At 40.4% G+C, this 19,126-nt stretch overlaps 1 protein-coding gene across 1 annotated transcript in view; it reads left to right on the top strand.

Moving 5' to 3' along the window:
- nom1 (nucleolar protein with MIF4G domain 1) overlaps positions 1 to 19,126 on the top strand; it is a 75,348-nt gene that overhangs the window by 3,832 nt on the left and 52,390 nt on the right. The window contains exons 2-5 of the mRNA XM_041184987.1: positions 3,855 to 3,991; positions 7,755 to 7,950; positions 10,232 to 10,555; positions 14,620 to 14,730. Of these exons, the coding sequence (XP_041040921.1) occupies positions 3,855 to 3,991; positions 7,755 to 7,950; positions 10,232 to 10,555; positions 14,620 to 14,730 (768 nt within the window). The remainder of the gene's footprint in view (positions 1 to 3,854; positions 3,992 to 7,754; positions 7,951 to 10,231; positions 10,556 to 14,619; positions 14,731 to 19,126) is intronic.

A 19,126-nucleotide genomic window follows, 5' to 3' on the forward strand; every position in this document is an offset into this window, starting at 1 on the left:
TCAAAAGGGAATTAGACTGTTATCTGAAAAGGAAGAATGTGCAGGATTACAGGGAGAAGGTGGGAGAATGGCACAAGGCGAATTGCTCATTTGGAGAGCCGCTGCCAACACGATGGGCCAAATGATGTCCTTTTACAACAAAACAATTCTGTGGATTCTGAGAACTGAATCAAGCTATTCAGACACTGTTTGGTTTTAACAAATCCCATGTTGACTGTCCCTTGTTAACTCAGTTTCTCCAAATAAGGATTAATTTTGTCCTTGACAGTGGTCTTTGGTAGTTTTACTACCACTGATGTTTGACTGACTAAACAGGAATGTAACATTTGCTACCGTCTTCTGGCAGCATACTCGTAATCAAAGAGAACTGAAAGATTGTGGTCAGAAGTTCTGGTACCCCCACCCTAGCAACCTAGGATGCTTCCTATCTGAATCGGGTGAATTGTTAACTTTGAGTGATAGCAACCTATTTAGCATCTCATTTTATCTTTTTAAATCCTATTTGATGTTGCTAGTCCCTCCTTCTCAACTGTGACATGAACTTTACCCTCTTCTGAAGACTAATGCAAAGTATTCACTACCTCAGTTAGCATAAGATTATTCTCTCTTTTGTCCCTGATTGGCTCCACCGTTCTGTTAGCTGACCTGTTACTTTGTGTGTTTATAAAGGATATTTGGGTTCCCTTTTATGTTACCCTTTAACTTTTCTCTCTTTGCCCTTATATCGTTTTTCAATTTCCCCCTTCATTCTCTGTATTCTGCCTAGTTTCCTACTGTATTCAGTACTTGACATTTGTCATGAACCTCCTTTACCTGTTTTGTTCTGGGATCCGGTAAGCTCTAACTTTGGATGCCCCATCTTCCCTCTTTGACAATATGCTTTGTTTGTACCTGAACTTTCTTTTTGGTCAACCTTTGTTTCCTGTCCACCTGTGCTGGATCCGTCTTCAAAACTCTGATAGGCCCTCTTCCTATTGTGTATTTTCACTTTTATTTTCTATTTCCCTCTCTATAACTGCTTTAAAACTAATTATCATCACTATTACCCAGATGTTTTCTCACTGAAACACAACCTGATTGCCCTATTGAATTTTCTGGGACCAGATCCACCATTGCTTCTTTCCTTGTTGAGCTAGAAATGTAGTGATGAAGAAAGTTTTCCCATTTGTATTTTACAAATTATTCACACTTCTTGCACTTTAAAGATTGTTTGAATTCTGAATGAGTTAGAGTTTCTCCCAGCTGAGTATCAAGAATACCGAGTCCTGCCACAGTCCCCACTTCCTTTATATACTCACTGGCCAGTCTCTAAAGTGGAACCAGGCTATTCATAATTTTGACATATTTGACCCCGAACTAAAATTTAAACTTGACAACAATTTTCACCAAAATTGCTTTGTTCCATCAACACAACACAACCATAACTCGATCTTGGCATGGCTAAAATCCTTTTACATATGCCTGTTACTTCCAGATTCTAGTACCCCACTGCAATCCTTGTTGGATTTCCATCTGTCTTCCCTTCCAAACTCTGTCCAAAACTGTGCCCTGAATGTTCTGTCATAGAACCATAAAAGATTCCAGCACAGAGGCTGCCAATTCAGCCAATCATGTCTGTGCCAAGCCTTTGCAAAAGCAATCCAAATCTAATCTCATTCCTCTCTGCATAAGTCCTGCACCTTCCTCTGCTGCAAATATTTATCCAGTTCTTTTAAAAGGTGCAATGACCTGTGCTTCAACCACACCCTGTGGCAAAGCATGCACCAACAACCTTCAATGTAAAGATAAAAATAAAATACTGCACTTGCTGGAAATATGAAATAAAAGCAGAAAATGCTGGAAATACTGAACAGGCCAGGTAGCATCTGCAGGGAGAGAGAAATGTGTAGCATTTCAGGTCAATAATCTTTCCCAGACATGAAACATTAGCTTTCTCTTACCACAAGCTGCTTGACCTGAGCAATTTTTGTTTCAATGTAAAAGTGTTTCCCCTAAATCTTGTTCTCAGTCAGTGATACTTTTAAATTAATGTTACTGATTCCCTAGCCAACTTTATGAAAAATGATCACAAATCTGAAAATGTTTATTAAATTGCTCTTAGCCTTCTTTGCTCCAGTGGAAACAGTCCCATTTTCTCAGGAGACACCAAAGGGCCAGATTTTAATATTGCAAGTCAATGAGGTTGAGTGAGTTAAAATCTCACCCGATAACTCTAATAATGTGTCCTGATCTGATTGTAGAATGTACTAAAATTAGTTGTGTGAGATTCCCTCAGGAAGCCCTTCATCTATAAAGTCTTCATAGCCTTGCCCCACGTAACGTCTCTAAGTTACTTCAGGTCTATAATCTCTGCAAAATCTCCGGTTCTGTAGACCTCTTCTAAGTGATTGACGACACATCCCTGTTATTTTGCTTCACTATGTAGAGCCTTCAATGACATCAGTTCTTAATGTTCTGTAACACTCCTTGCAATACTTTTCCTCATAAATTTAAGTTGTGTCGGCCATACAATATTTCTGATCCAGCATCCACAGTATTTTGCTTTTATTACAATATTTCTGATGTTCCTGTCTGTTTAGTTGAGATGTACATAAATTCAATAATGCCCATAGATAAAAACAAAAAAACTGCGGATGCTGGAAATCCAAAACAAAAGGGTCGAAGGGTCATGAGGACTCGAAACGTCAAATCTTTTCTTCTCCGCCGATGCTGCCAGACCTGCTGAGTTTTTCCAGGTAATTCTGTTTTTGTTTTTGTCAATAATGCCCAGTTGTTCATAATGATTGTATCTTTGTGTGTCCTACTAAATCCAGCACTGATAATTATCTTTGAAACTGTAGTTATATTCTACTGCCTGCATTAGAGTGATAGCTTTACAGTGCTAAGCACAGCCCACAAGACCTAAATTATATTGAGTGCTGCTAGATGCAACTTCCTATTGGGAGCAAGCTCCTCAATTGTGTACTTGCGCCCAAGTTCAGAACTCCAATCCCCAGCAGTTTACATGATGCTTTCTCATAACTTTTAAACCCAGCACTAAGTTCATAAAGTGACCTGGGGAGCCAGTAGAGCACCTAATAACCATTTAAACATTTATCTCATTCAACATTTATAAGCCCTTGGTGAACTGTCTTTTCAAATAAACTTTTCTAATATTTGTTCATTCTTCACATTTATTCATTATCAAATAATTTGTCCATATTTTATACATCAGAAAATACCCCTTCTTTCACAGGATGTGGGCATCGTTGGCTATGCCAGCATTTATTACCCATCCCTTACTGCTCTTGAGAAGGAGATGATGAGTTGCTTTCTTGAACCACTACAGCCCATGTGATGTAAGTACATTTACAGTGATGTTAGGAAGGAAGTTCCAGGATTTTGAGGAAATGACAATATAGTTTCAAGTCAGGATGGTGTGTGGCTTGGAGGGGAACATGCAGGTAAGGGTGTTCCCATACATCTGCTGCTCTCGTCCTTCATGGTGGTACAGATCGTGAGTTTGGAAGTTACTGTTGAAGGAGTCTTGATGAGTTGCTGCAGTGCATCTTGTAGATGATACACACTGCTGCCACGTGCATCAGTAGTGGAGGGAATGGATGTTGAAGGTGGTGGATGGAGTGCCAGTCAAGTGGGCTGCTTTGTCCTGGGTGGTGTTGAGCTTTTTGGAGTGTTGTTTGAGCTTCACTCATCCAGGCAAGTGGAGAATACTCCATCACACTCAGAGAGTCAGGAGGTAAGTTACTCGCCACAGAATTCTCAGCTTCTGACCTTTTGTAGCCACAGTATTTATATAGCTGGTAATTACTGTATAATAGATCTCACTTATAACCTGTTCCATCATATTACATTAGGAGCAAACATGGAATGAGGACACTGTTTCCAGGAAGTATATTCCCCCACAATTGCGTGAAATAGCTGAAACTATGGATGCAAAGAAGAAGGAAGAACTTACAAGACTGAAGAAGAATGTAAAAGGACTTCTGAATAGGTAGGAATATGAAAATTTTCCACTATTACCATAATAAATACTGCTGTCGATTTTAGGTAACTTTGCTTTCTTAAAACTTTGGAGGAAGATAAGGGTTTCTCTTCTTTTTATAATTCTTTCATGGGATGTGGGCTTCGCTGGCAAGGCCAGCATTTATTGCCCATTCTTAATTGAACTGAGTGGTTTGCTAGGCCATTTCAGAGAACAGTTAAAAGTCAACCACATTGCTGTGTATCTGGATTCACATATAGGCCAGACCAGATAAGGATGGCAGATTTCCTTCTATAAAGGGCGTTAGTGAACTAAATCATTTTTTTATAACATTTGATGATAGTTTCATGGTAGCCATTACTGAGACTAGCTTTGTGTTCCAGATTTTATTAATTGAATTCAAATTCCATCAGCTGCCATGGTGGGATTTGAACCCCTGCACTCAGGTCATTAACCTGAACCTCTGAATTACTAGTCCCATGACATTATCACCATGTTACTATCTCTCTCTGCTCCTATGGAGCTAGACCATGGAACCAGTTCTAACAAAAGATCATCAGCCTGATGCACTAATAGTAGCTTCCTATCCTCACAGATCCTTCCTCACCTAAATTATTCCAACATTTTCTGTTTTTCCTTATGGTTATTAACTTGCACTTTTGTAAAATTTGAATTTTTCCAAAATATGTGTCAAATATTATAACTTTTAAAGATCAGCAACTTTATAACAGATTGACTGCTTTCTGAAGTTTGCAGAATTATTGTGATAGGGAAATGGCTGATTTGGAAGAATGTGTGATGATCTAAGTATAACTGGTCCAGTGATCCTGTCACATAGATTGGCTTGCTGTGCCACTCAGAAGAACCATATGAATTACACCAATTCTATTCAGTTCAATTTGAAACATTGCCAGAGATAAGCAAACAAGATATTGTAAAATGGATTTGCAGGTGGATTTTTATATTTGCATAGAATTTACTGTGATCATTTAATTGGAGATTTGTGATGCAAAATAAGTTGTATTCTTTACTACTGAATGAAGAATACATAATTAAAGAACTGATGGGTAAGAAGTGACTTATTGTGCAAAATTATGCTTTTACTTAGACATATGAATTTACTGTGATCATTTAATTGGAGATTTGTGATGCAAAATAAGTTGTATGCAATATCAATTTAGTAATTCAATTTGGAGACTAAAATAAAACAAGCTTATGTTAGTATTGCCTTCTTCATGAAGCAAAGTAAGTGTTTCAGTTAAACAGGTGAACTGTATCCATATTAGTCTTGAGGCCATAAAAAATTTTGGGCGCAAGAAGTTCAAATGCTGGCTGCGCAGTCATTGGGATATGAGATTCACTGATGGAGAGCATAGCAGAAGCACAGAAAATGGGAACTGTTTATTTAAAATATGAACTAATTTACACTGGTTAGAGACACTTTACAACTTTCAAGGGTACTTTTGCTATGGTAAATGCAAGAACAGAAACTTAGTTTTTGCTTTTTGTCAGTGACGCTGTACTTCATCCTCGGGTACCTCTCTGACTTCTTTTTAAATTTATTTTTGGAATCAGTTTTCATCACCAGAGCATTACACACACACATTGTGAAAGTGAAGTAGTGAAAATAAAGCTGCTTTTCTCATCTTCTGCAAGTAATTTTGAATCCATTAAAGAGCACACAGAGAGAGGTGAGAGGCCATTAAAGAGCGTAGAGAGAGAGACAAGAGGCCAGTAAAGAGTGCAGAGAGAGAGAGACACAAGAAGCTATTTAAAAATGTGGAGAGAGAGAGATGATAGGCCATTAAAGAGCGCGCAGAGATGGACAAGAGACCATTAAAGAGTGTGGAGAGAGAGGAAGGAGACCATTAAAGAGCACAGAGAGAGAGGCGAGAGACCATTAAAGAGTGCAGAGAGAGAGAGAGACGAGAGACCATTAAAGAAAGTGAGAGGGAAAAGAGCATGGAAAGCAGCAGGTTGGGGAGTAGGATTTGTGATTATTTCTAGGCTTTAAAGTAAAAGTAAGGTCTTTAGTTTGTGTTTAGGTTTCTAGTTTTTTTTATCTCTTTTCCTTGAAAATAGCTTGTTAGGAATTGATACTGGTGTTAAAAGAATAATTACAATAAAGTGTAAAGAGCAGGGGTACTAGAGTAATTAATTAATAAATTAAATAAAATACAATAGCGACGGCAGGACAAGTGATGTGATGCTGCTGTAGCATGTGGGAGCTGTTGGACACCAAGGTGATCCAGAGCGAACACATCCGTAGTAAATGTTTGTAGCTCAAGGGGAATGGAGCTTAAAATTAGGGAAGTCTTGCTAAAACTATACAAGGCACTAGTTAGACCACACCTGGAATACTGTGAACAGTCTTGGTCCCCGTATTTAAGAAAAGATATTGGAGGCAGTCCAGAGAAGGTTGACTAGGTTGATCCCAGGTACAGAGGGATTTTCTTATGAGGAGAGGTTGAGTTGGTTGGGTCTGTACTCATTGGCGTTTAGAAGAATGAGAGGCAACCTTATTGAAACATATAAGATTCTTAGGGGGCTTGACAGGGTAGATGCTGAGAGGTTGTTTCCCTTTGTGGGAGAGTCAAGGACCAGAGGGCATAATCTCAGAGTAAGGGGTCACCCATTTAAGACAGAGATGAGGTGGAATTTCTTCTCTCAGAGGGTAGTGAATCTGTGGAATTCTTTACCACAGAGGACTGAAGAGGCTGGGTCGTTAAGTATGTTCAAGGCTGAGATAGACAGATTTTTAATCAGTAAGGGAATCAAGGCTTATGGGGAAAAGGCAGGAAAGTGGAGTTGAAGATTATCAGATCAGCCATGATCTCATTGGATGGCAGAGCAGACTTGATGGGCCAAATGGCCTGCTTCTGCTCCTCTGTGTTATGGTCTTACTATTGACCCAATCAACAGAGGGGATCATTTTTCTCGCTCGACTCTATCAGAACCTCTCATTATCTTGGAAAGCTCTATTTGGTCACCTTTTAACCTTCCCTATTCCAAGGAAAACGGTTCTAACATTTCCAGCTTCTCTGAACTGAAGTCCTCATCCTTGGTAAAATCCTGGTAAACCTCTTCATGCAGTAAAATCTCACTGCAGGCAATGAAATACTTTCTTGCGTTATAATTGATGGTTTATTTAAAATGAGATGTTAAGCTCCATCTGCCTTTTTGGGTAGATTTAAAAGATCCCGCAGCACTTTTTATAGGAGGGCAAGAGCTCCCCCAGTTTCCTGGCTAGCCTTTGTCATCCACTTTAGCCTTGCATCATCAGCCCATTTTTCTTTCCTCTCTCCTGCACACATTTCCCCACAACCTCTCACCTCCATTTCCAGGCCTTCGACCTGAAGTGTTAACTCTGTTTCTCTCTCTGAAAATGCTGCCTGACATGTTGAGTATTTCCAGTATTTTTTGTTTTTATTTCAGATTTCTGGCATTCACAGTATTTTGCTTTTGGTTTACCATGTAATGAGTTATCTTGCTGCTTTTTACTCTTTTCGATCTTGACAGTATCCTGCAATGTAAACCTTGGCTCTTCATTGGTTGCTTAGTTTTGAAAAAAGCCTCATTGTAATCTAAAAAGCTAAGTGCCTGGTGTATAATATAAGGAGTAATTGTATAGTGTGTGATTGAGGCCACTTGTAAAATCCTGCATTATATCATCAATAATTTGGAATGAATTAACGGTTAAAATGCTGGTGCTTTCAAGCAAATGTTACTTCATCTTACTGAATCTTAATTAAATCTTTTTCTCTGGTATTAGATTAAGTGCACCTAATATGGCCTCCATTAGTAGTCAGCTTGAAGAGCTTTATATGACAAACAGCCGGAAAGACATGAATGATACCCTAACAGATGTCCTCTTAGCGGCCTGTGCCACTCCAGCCTTGATGCCCAATAGATTGATGATGGAGCACGTACTGTTAATCAGCATTCTTCATCACAATGTTGGAATTGAGGTAACGTCATTACTCAAGTTGGTTGTCAGAATTGTCATATAAACTAGCTGTTTTTAACTTATGACATCTATGGTTGCTGGCATTTTAAATATTTGTGTTTGACAGTCAGGCTGACTACAGTACTGTCCACTGCAAACCTGTATGCTTGTAGCCAAATTATCAGTACTTCTATCATAATTGGTAAACGGATGCAGACATTTCAAAAACAAAGTATCACAGATGCTAGAAATCTGAAATAAAAACAGAAAATTCTGGAGTTACTCAGCTGGTCTGCCAGATGCTACCAGACTTGCTGAGTAGTTCCAGTATTTTCTGCATAAATCTCATTTTGGCAGTAAATTAAGAGATGCCAACTGTAGCTCATTTCCTCTCTCTTGTAAACACTTTAAGAAAAAAAGCAGCTACAACTTGAGGCTATTTTGATCATTCAGTGAAATTGGTTTGTAATGTTCCAGCATTACTGATATATTTGGTTTGCCTATGCTTAGATTTTATTTGTTGTGTTTATATAAAGACGGACATAAAAATTATGATATCTCCTAATTTTGTATCCACACACCTTGAGCACACTATTATTGAAGTCAGTTCAGGCCTATCCCAGAATTTTGGACTGGAAAGTGGCCAAAACACCTCTGTTAGTATTCTTGTTACCAAGCGCTATTTATGGAATTTCTCATTTAGATGATGAGTAAAGGTCTCAAGTAAATGAGTATGCAAAAGATAGTTCCACAGTACTTGGTAAGATTGATTAAGTCAAATGAATACACAACCTAATGTCATTCAGATGTTTATGAAAAGGAGTAAAAGATTGGCTTAACAATTCATGCAGATGATTCTCTGATAGCTGAGCAACTTAATCAGTAATTAGCTGGTTCCAAGTTCAATCCCTGATGTTTGGTGAGTTCGATGATCCTTGCCGTGGCTGCCATAGGGGTGATACAGTTAGCCTGTCCTCCTGAGTTGGGAAAAGAAGAAGCAGAAATGGTTCTCATTTCTGGTGACTATGGAATTACCTCTGCCAGGAGTGTGTGCTGAGTAAAGGCAGAATTGGCAGCACTCATGGCCAAAGCTTGCAAGTAGTAATTGCCACTTGAGAATAACAAGCCTCAGTGGAACTGTAGTCTGGCAAAGAGTCAGCACCTTCAGGAGAAGAGTGGAGAAAACTAGCAAGGGATAAGGAGTAAGCCATGTGGATTGAATATGTGCAGCGTCATGAGAACATCAACATGGACTAGTTGAGCTGTGCTGTACTTTCTGTTTAACTCCTGAGAAAGAACTGAGATACAAATTCTTGTTGAGCTTAATCAATTCCATGATTCTAAAAAAATAAAGCCACAGCTTGTTGAAATAGTTTCCAGACTTAACGAAGACATGATGTATTTTATCTGCTAAAGGAATGTGGATAATTTTTGGGGTCAGAAGGTTGTGATAGAAGTCCCATTCCAGAGTTTTGGAGCCTACAGAGAGGTCCATTCTCTTCTTTTTTGTTTATCACACATCCTACTCCCCACAGAATAACAGTACTTGTAGAAAGCAATCCACACTTGCTCTCACTTTCCATTGGGTCCCCATATCCCCATTTTGCAGAGTAGTAACTTGGATTGACCAACTCCAGGTGCTTTCCTTATTTTTCAGAGAGCTACATAAATCCACCACCAGCAGTAAAATCTGTTCCAATGACCCTTCTTCTTCCAGTGATACCAGGACAAATCTCCCAAAATCCTTAAATGTCTGCAAGATGCGTCTCTTCAACTAGAGACTGTCCCCCTCCTGTATCCGGGAAATCTAAGCTCCAATGCAGTGCTGGAGAAGTGTTGCACTATCATCTTTTGAATGAGGTGTTAAACCAAGGCTCTTCTGCTAGCTCAAGTAATTATGAGGGATCCCACAGCACAATTGAAAAAGTGCAGGGGCATTCTTCTGGCATCCTGACCAATGTTTATCCGTCAAACCACTTCTAAAACAAAAAAAATCATTTCAGTGCTGTTCATGGGAGCTCACTGTGAAAATTAGCTGCTGGGTGCATACCTCAAGAGTGACTACGCTGCAAAAGTACTTAATTATAAACTGCTTTGGATTATCCTAAAGCCTTGGAAGATGCTATATAATTTCAAGTTTTGTTATTGTGTTCAACATGTTGAATTTTAAGAGTTAGTAACTATTATTTTATTTATTCATTTATGGGATGTGGGCATCGCTGGTTGGACCAGCATTTATTGCCCATCCCTAATTGACCTTTAGAAGGTGGTGATGAGCCTGATTAATGTCTTTTATTTTACAGGTTGGAGGCCATGTTTTGGAGGCAATAGTAAAGCAATTTGATGAACATTCTAGAAGTACCAGTGAAACAAAAGAATGCGATAATTTAATCAATTTGATTGCACACATCTACAACTTCCATATTATACACTCTGTGTTGGTGTTCGATATTCTTAAGAAACTCACAAGCAACTTCAAGGAGAAGGACATTGAGCTAATCCTTCTTTTACTGAAACAAGTGGGATTTACCCTTCGGAAGGACGACGCTGTAGCATTGAGGGATTTTATCATGGAGGCCCAAAACAAAGCTAACAGTGTTGGTAAACAATTCCAAGACCAAACAAGGGTAAGACAGATTTCAAATTCAAGTTGGAATTCATTTTTGGGGTTAGGGATTTAAATTTTACACTATTGTTACAATAACCCAGCATTTGCTGTGCTGTGGCGCTGTGAAGTTTAGTTTTAACTCTTCAGTCCTCTACATTAGTTCATGATTCAGCTATGCAATTGAAGTAGCATCCATCAGATCTGGGACAAATGATAATTCTGGATTAATGGCGTCGAGGTTACTCTCCTGGGATAAAATTGAAAAACTTTATTGAATACAGTAGTGGAACTTATTTTTGGTAGTGTATCTGACTTGAGTTTACTTGAAATATCCTGTAAGCTGTGGTTAAGAATTAACAACTTCTTAAAAATGGATTCTTACGAAATGGGTTTCTCTCGAAAGGCCAGCATTTGTTGCCCACCCCAAGGTGGCACTTCTGCTGGTGTCCTTGTAGCATCAGTGCTGGTGTTAGTGTGGGAGTTCAGGGATTTTGGCCCTTCTATAATGGTAGAAGTGTGGCACATTGTTGTAATCTCTGTAGAGACTGATAACTTTTAAAAACTTCCAGTTAACAGCTGAAAGAGTGGCATATCAAGATTTCACGTTTTAAAACTTTTATGATGGCAAATTACCAGAAGCACTAAACACTATTTTCTTCTTCTAGGCAAGTTATACTTGAAACTACAGAGAGGTACATTCTCTTTTTTTGCTCATCATACCTCACACTCCCCACTGAATAACAGTACTTGTAGAAAGCAATCCACACTTGCTCCCACCTTCCAGTGGGTCCCCATATCCCCATTTTGCAGAGTAGTAATTTGGAGTGACCAACTCCAGGTGCTTTCCTCAGTTCTCAGAGAGCTACTTAAATCCACCGGCAGCAGTAAAGCCTGTTCCAATGACTGTTTTTCTCCCGGTTATGCCAGGACGGTCATCCCAAAGTCCTTAAATGTCTGCAGGATGCGTCGCTTCAACTAGACTGTCCCCCTCCTGTATCCGGCTGTGTTCTCTCAAAAGGCCAAGCAGCCTTTTACGTCTGAGCAAACAGAACCTATGCTGTCTGTCTGTGATATTTATTAATTTGTAGGAAAATCTGTAATCTGATCTTAAAAATAGCAACCTCAGCCCTCTTCTCCTTGGCAAAGTGAAACACTTTAACCTTGCAACCAGGTAGAAATGCTAATTCGCTATCTTTAATGTCAACTCCCTTTCATCTTAAAAGTGAATGGACCATTTACAGCATAACTGTTGTACAACCTGGTACCTTCAACACCTCTCTGGGACTTTGGGAGATTGAGGTTCTACTCATTGCAAACCCAGAAACTGCTGCCGTTGTCTCCAAACATAAATATATTGCACCTTCTCAGTAAAACACTCGAGGCCTTCCTTTTTTCTCTAACAATGAAACCACCAGACTTATTGTCAGACAGACTCCAGAACAGGTTACATGACCCCCTTCATTTACCATAAATTTAAAGCTACAGTCCCGAAATATAACATTGTTATAATTATGAGATTTATAAGATTATATACGATTCAGGATAATGGTGACTTAGAAAAGAACATGTAATGGTGTTTCTCATGCTCCTGCTTCTCTTGTTCGAGTTATTGGAGGTCATAGAATCCAGAGATGCTGCCGATGAAGCTTTGGTGAGTTGCTACAGTTTATCCTGTAGATAATACAAACTGTAGCCACAATTGTGAGGCGGGTGATGTTTAGGCTAGTGGGTAAAGTGCCAGTCAAGCATGTTGCTTTGCCCTGGATTGAAACTGATTGATTGTTGTTGCAGCTGCACTCATTTAGGCAAATTGAGAGTATTCCAATCTATTCCATACTTGTGTCTTGTAGCTGGTGGAGAAGTTTTGGGAAGGCATGTGGTGAGCTACTTAGCACAGGATACCCAAACTCTGACCTGCTCTAATAGCCACAGCATTTGCAATTGGCTGGCCTTCAGGCTGTTGTTGGTGAGAGATTTAGTGATGGTAATGCCACTGAATGTCAAGATAAGGTGGCTAGGCTCTCTTATTATTGAATGCCACTTGTGTGTGGGATTGTTACTTGCCACTTTTCAGCCCAGGCTTGAATGTTTTCCGGGTCTTGCTGCTTGCAGAAATGAACCAATTTATTGTATGAAGAATTGTAAATTGACCTGAACATTGTGCAGTCATCAGTGAACCACACTGCTTCTGACTTTATGATGATGGAAAGGCCAATAATGAAGTAACTGAAGATAGATGGGCCTAGGATGCAGCAATGCCCTGGGCTGGGATGTCCTCTGATAACCACAACCATTTTCCTCTGTGCCATTGAAGAGCTATCCCTTTGAGCCCCATGGATTTTAATTTTAATGGGGCTCCTTGACGCCACACTTGGTTGAATACTGCCTTGATGTCAAGGGCAGTCACTCTTACCAAGGAATTCAGCCCTCGTTTCTATGTTTGGACCATGGCTGTATTGAGCTCTAGATCTTTGTGTTCCAAACTGAGCATCAATGAACAGGTTATTGGTGAATAAGTGTTACTTGATCACATTGTTGACAACTCCTCCCATCACTACCAATGATTGGGGTAGGCTGATAGGGCAGTAGCTGACCAGGTTTGATTTGACCTGCTTTTGTGCAATTTTCCACATTGCCAGTATTATAGCTGTACTGAAACAGAGAGCTTTGCTCTATAGCTGAAATGTTTTCTGAGCCCTGTGGCTTTTGCTGCATGCAGTGCACTCATCCATTTCTTGATGTCATGTGGCATGAATCAAGTTGACTGAAGATTGGCATCTGGATGGAGACAAAGAAGGATCATCACTCTGCCCTTGTGGCTGCAAACGGAGGCAAAATGAGGACAGTTTTGTGGGTGGACATTTCTGTAATGAACGACCAGCACATGAGTTACAAAAATCTTCAGAGAATTAAATATATGAATGACCCCTGTACCATGTTTGTTTGTTTTCTTTTTATTTGCTGCTGCAATTAATATATGTAGCTGTAAGTGCTATCTGTGCCATAGTCATATCAAATAGAAAGATCTCAGATTTGATCCCTGATCTTTGTTGATTTAGTCAATCTCAACCAGGCAACAGTGTCCCAATGGGAAAGGAATAACAATCAGTGTTCCTTCTGATCATTTTGCAGTGGTACTTGCAGTTTAGGTGTAATTGCATTAATATTTTTTCCAAGAATTGGAGCAAACTTAACTGTGTTGACTCCATTGTTAAATTGTCTATTGAAATCGTTATGTACGAATCAGGAGAGAAGACACTAAATTGGGTGGGAAAGAGATGAGAAACGCACATTCTATTGAATGATAAACCCACAGTATTCCACAGCTACTTGGACATGATTCAAAATGAAGCTAATTTCAGTGTCTTGTTTCTGGCAATTTTTGATCTGGCTGTCCTTGTGAAACGATACATCTGTCAAATTATATGGGGTGTCAGATCTCAGAGTAACTGAAGTCAATCAATATGTAAAGGCTTGTACAGTTTTTTAAAAGTCAGATGGCTAAACCATCTTGCCCGTTCCTCTGAGAAGAATAGAATTCCATTGTTACAGTGACCAAGTGTTTGGGCAGTAAATCTGTCTGCACATGGCATTGCAAAATGATTTATTCAACATTTTTATGCGTGTATACGAATATTGCTTTTAGGAGAAGAGCATTTCTGAATTTGTAGTGTTAAAATTCAATACTTCAATTTGAGTGCTTGAGGAAAATACTATGTTCAAGATCTTTCAGACTATTGACAAGTTAAATCCTGAGTATTGCTTAACACAGCCATCAGAATGAGGGTTTATAGGATGAAAGTCAGAAGTCAGTACATGAGCAACCAGCTCAATGTAAATGCTTCACAGAATAATATTGTGATCATGTGGAATGGACTGCCCAGGGGGACAAACTAGACTGCTAACTATAGTAATTTTAAGAGCAAAATTGACAAACAGTGATGAGAATATCAGTTAAGAGATTTAAATAATGAATTGTGTATTCTGTTTGTGAACGCTAGGTTCGCCAGGTAAACAAAAACAACCCACTGGATTGCTATGTATGTACTGGTTACGGTACAAGTCTTAATTTTCCTGTTACAGATCCGTTTTATGCTGGAAACCATGTTGGCATTGAAGAACAATGATATGCGAAAAATTCCAGGCTATGATCCCGAACCTATGGAAAAACTTCGAAAACTGCAAAGGAGTCTGGTAATGTAGCAATTTTCTTAAATATCGATCTGTACAAATGTAGAATAATAAATTCATGATTTATACTCAATGAGTCGATGTGTGCTGCAAGTTTACCCTCACTCGAGCTTGCTTATTGAAGCACAGTGAATCATAGACCAGGTATTTACATAGAACATGATCACCACTTAGGAGTGTCAGTAAGTGAATTGAATCCCACTTGGTGACATAATTCAAAGATGTGATGTCAGGTTGAACAACACTACCACAAAATGAGTTCTTCTGACCCCTCCACTAACTTTGTTGACAGGGCTGTTTTCCACCATTTACAATCTTGGACATGCCACAATTGCCTTCAATTAAATATTGAGAAGACCAAAACCAACGTCTTCAGCCCTTGTCGCAAACTTTGTTACCTGCTGTCGACCTCATTCCTATTTCTAGTCACTGTTTCAGTCTGAACCAGACTGTTTACAACCTCAGTATCTGATTGGACTGTGAGCTGAGCTTCCAACACAATATCCGCTCCATCACATAGACCAATTACTTCCACCTCCGTATCATCACTTATCTTTTTCCCTACCTCAACTATCTACTACTGAAAGCTTCATCCATACTTTTGTCACCTCCAGGCTAACTAATTTACTGCTTTCCTGGCCAGCATCCCATTTTCCACCCTACATAAACTGGAGATCATCCAAGCCCCTGCTACTGGTATTCTACCTCTCACCCATCACCCTTATGCTAATTGACCTACGTTGGCTCAAGTCCACCAATTCTCCCATTTTAAAATTCACATCCTCGTGTTCAAGTTCCTCCTTGCCCTCACCACCTCCCTTTTTCTCTAACTTTCCCCAGCACTACAATCGTCCAAGAACCTTGTGTCCCTTCTATCCACCCACTTATGCACCCCCTGTTGTATTTTGGACAGCCAGTAGGTGAAAGGTAGGACTGGAGCCAGTCTTTACTCAGTCTTACATTTATTTACAGAGTTAACTATTACAAATATACACCTCCTAACTTAACCACCCTGCAGTTTCACTCATTGTCTCTTTGTATGTGCTTAATTGGAACCCCAATTAATGGCCACCACCTGAATACAATTAAAGACAATTTATATGCAACTAACATTCCCCCTGCCTTTGCCCCACCATTGGTAGCTGTGTTTTTAGCTGTCTTGGCCTTAAACTCTAGAATTCCCACCTTAAACCACTCCACTTCTTTGACATCCTTTAAGACCTTCCTTTAAAAGCTACCTCTTTGACTAAGTTTTTCAGAGTATAAATAAATGAATCAGCCAATATCTGAGTTATGTACCTGTCCGGTTAAACAGAACAGCTATGGCAGGATAAGAATCTGGTGTGAAAAGTGTAGAATGCATAATAAATACCAGACTCGACTTAAGTACCATGCATGTCGAATTCATAAAAATTAAGTGGACATAGGTTGAACTCCTTGAGCAGGAAGTTGCATAGCCTGAAAGTCAAATGGGCATATTCCACAACATTTGGAGGGAGAATGTTTTCTGGAGCAGGCGTTTGAGAGGATTGTCGCCACATATGATGCTAAGAGCAGAGAAGATTTGGTTATCATCAGCAGTGAGGGTAGGAAGTGACACGTGAGGTTAGAAAGTGGAGCTGATTTGTTTAATGGATATATCTGTTTAGCTACCTATAATGTGAACAAAATGGTTGACAGAGTAGGATAGGTGTGGGACCTTCACAGAATGCCCTGCTTGTCTTTCTGAATTTGGAGATGGGGAGGTGACATTTTACTCAGCCAACTGATGGAAGCTCCTCGAGTTGTAGGCTGTTGCAGAGCCACTAGATGGCAATATGTGGATGGTCAGGACAATTTGTAAAAACTGGTTTGCAACATCAGCTGGTGCTTTTCTACCAAACGCACTACGACTCATTTAAAATGTAAATCCATCATTAACACAATTACCTAACAGCATATCAGTCAATGAAAATAAATAGTGTCAGATTTGCAATACTATTTCCCATTTACTCTGGCATTGGGATTTCAGTCTGTTTTGAAATGGAAACTTGTGACCCACTAAAATTTTAACTTGGAGCTTTGCATATGCATGGTCTTCCCTTGTCTCATTTGCTCTCATGGCTATCAGTCATGTGAATGGCAGGATAGAAGGTCACATCAATTTAAAAAAGAAAGTGAATTTGTTTTTAAAAAAAGTAAGTTAAAGGCAAGCTTCAGAGGCTTCTCAAAGCCTGTCCACCATCTACAAGGCACAAATCAGGAATGTGATGGAATACTCTCCACTTGCCTGGGTGAGCGCAGCACCCACAACACTCAAGAAGCTTGACTCCATCCAGGACGAAGCAGCCCACTTGATTGGCACCACATCCACAAACATTCACTCCCTCCACCACCGACACACAGTAGAGCAGCGTGTACCATCTACAAGATGCACTGCAGGAATTCACCAAGGCTCCTTAGAAACACCTTCCAATCCCACGACAACTGCCGTCTAGAAGGACAAGGACAGCGGATAGATGGGAACATCACCACCTGGAAGTTCCCTTCCAAGCCACTTACCATCCTGACTTGGTAATACATCGCCGTTCCTTCACTGTCGCTGGGTCAAAATCCTGGAATTCCCTTCCTAACAGCACTGTGGTTGTACCTACACCACTTGGACTGTAGCGGGCAATTAGGGATGGGCAATAAATGTTGTCCCAGCCAGTGAAGCCCACATCCCGTGAATGGATAAAAATAAATGTAGCTTGTTGAGAGGTTACATTAAAACGAAATCTGGCACAAGGTACATTTGTAACATATCCACCTAATGGATTAAAAGTTTTCAAAATGCTATTCCTGGGCAGCTCTTTCTGTTTTTTCCCATCCCTGCTGTGTTTTATAAGTAGTTCATACTGTTGAGTGAATACAGTGTAAGTGAGTTCCTCAAACTTCTGTTCAATGAATATATGAGGAGCTGTCCATGAAGGCATAATAGTCCAGTAATTTTTAGTGCAATCTGGTGGCTTGAATAGTAGAGAAGTCATAAAGAAGATTTCTCCAAGTCTTTTTCTTCATAAACTCCAAGTGATTCAAAACTCATCTGCATGTTCTGCTTGCTCATCATCCATGTCCTCATTGATCAACACCAATTCCCTCTTTCCTATTGAGTTGAATTTAACATCCTTGTTGCCTTTGGCGCCTTCTCCCAGTCATGTCTCACCATACTTTTACAACTTCCTCTATTCTTATGCCTCCTCCTGTACAAATTTGGCTCTGCAATTCTACTCTTGAATACCTAGACCGGGATTTTCTGTGCCCATTGGCATCAGGCGTGAGCGGACAATATCGCGAGAAGGCCAAAAATTGATTTTCACAACACATGAAACTAGTTTGCGATCGTCCACTCAGCCCATCGATGGCAGGCCGCGTACCCTGCCATTGGACTTCGGGAACCTCATTGTAACACATCAGCACATCATTAAAAGGCCAGCCCGCCAGACTTATCCCCATCCTCTGGATAGTCCACTTACATCGGCAGGAAAACACGCCAGCGTGTTTCACAACAGCATATATAAGCACTTGGCGGGCTGCACTTTGCTTGGGACTTCAAGGTTTGTTTGCCTAGCTTGCTTCGGTCAGCACTTGCAGTCATCAGCGCTAGCCTTCACAGACAGCACCACATCACTTTTGTGGGGGGCTCACGAGCTGGTCTTTTCCTACCAGATCAGTCATATGTGGGTGGCTTTTCAATAGTTGTAGGGCTAGAGCTTGCTTGGGGAAGGGGGAGGCATATGTTGATCTGTGCAAAAGACATCAAGATGGTGAGGGCTGAGGAGGCAGTCTCCAGTGGAGATGAGGCCAGATGGACATCAGAGAGTATGTGTGAGAGAATGGGTGGTGATGTCCCTTGAGCTGGCAGTGAGTCAGATGCCAGTGAATGTGTGATGGGCTTGAGTGTGTGAGTTTAGTGATGAGATGGTTGCCGTACCCTGGCGGCACAGATGAGATCATTCATCCTCTGTCTGCATTGGATGGCCAACATCTTCTGTGCAGCATTGGCACTGATCACAACTGCCATCACCTACCAAGCCGGAGTAGTAATGTTGCTGCCTCTCCTGTGGCCAGAGCAATGGTAGAGGACATCACAGCGGGCCTCCATGGCGTCCAAAAGGCGCCCGAGGGCTGCAGTCTTGTTGCCTTTTGGGGTCACATCTTCTTTGCTGCAGCTCTGGGCGAGAAGCGCTGAGCACGGCTGTACTTTAAATGTGGTGCCTGGCGTGATGAGTGGTGAGGTGACAGTATGTCAGGCGAGTTGGAGCCCGCCTGCCTTTGAAACAGCATGTATCCCCGGAATGCATAATTAATGTGGCAGGTTTGGGATGATACGGCTTGAAAAGCCACCACACTAAGTACAAATCTGGGATGATTCCACCCC

Source organism: Carcharodon carcharias, chromosome 3 (assembly GCF_017639515.1).
Source record: "Carcharodon carcharias isolate sCarCar2 chromosome 3, sCarCar2.pri, whole genome shotgun sequence".
Taxonomy (NCBI): domain Eukaryota; kingdom Metazoa; phylum Chordata; class Chondrichthyes; order Lamniformes; family Lamnidae; genus Carcharodon; species Carcharodon carcharias.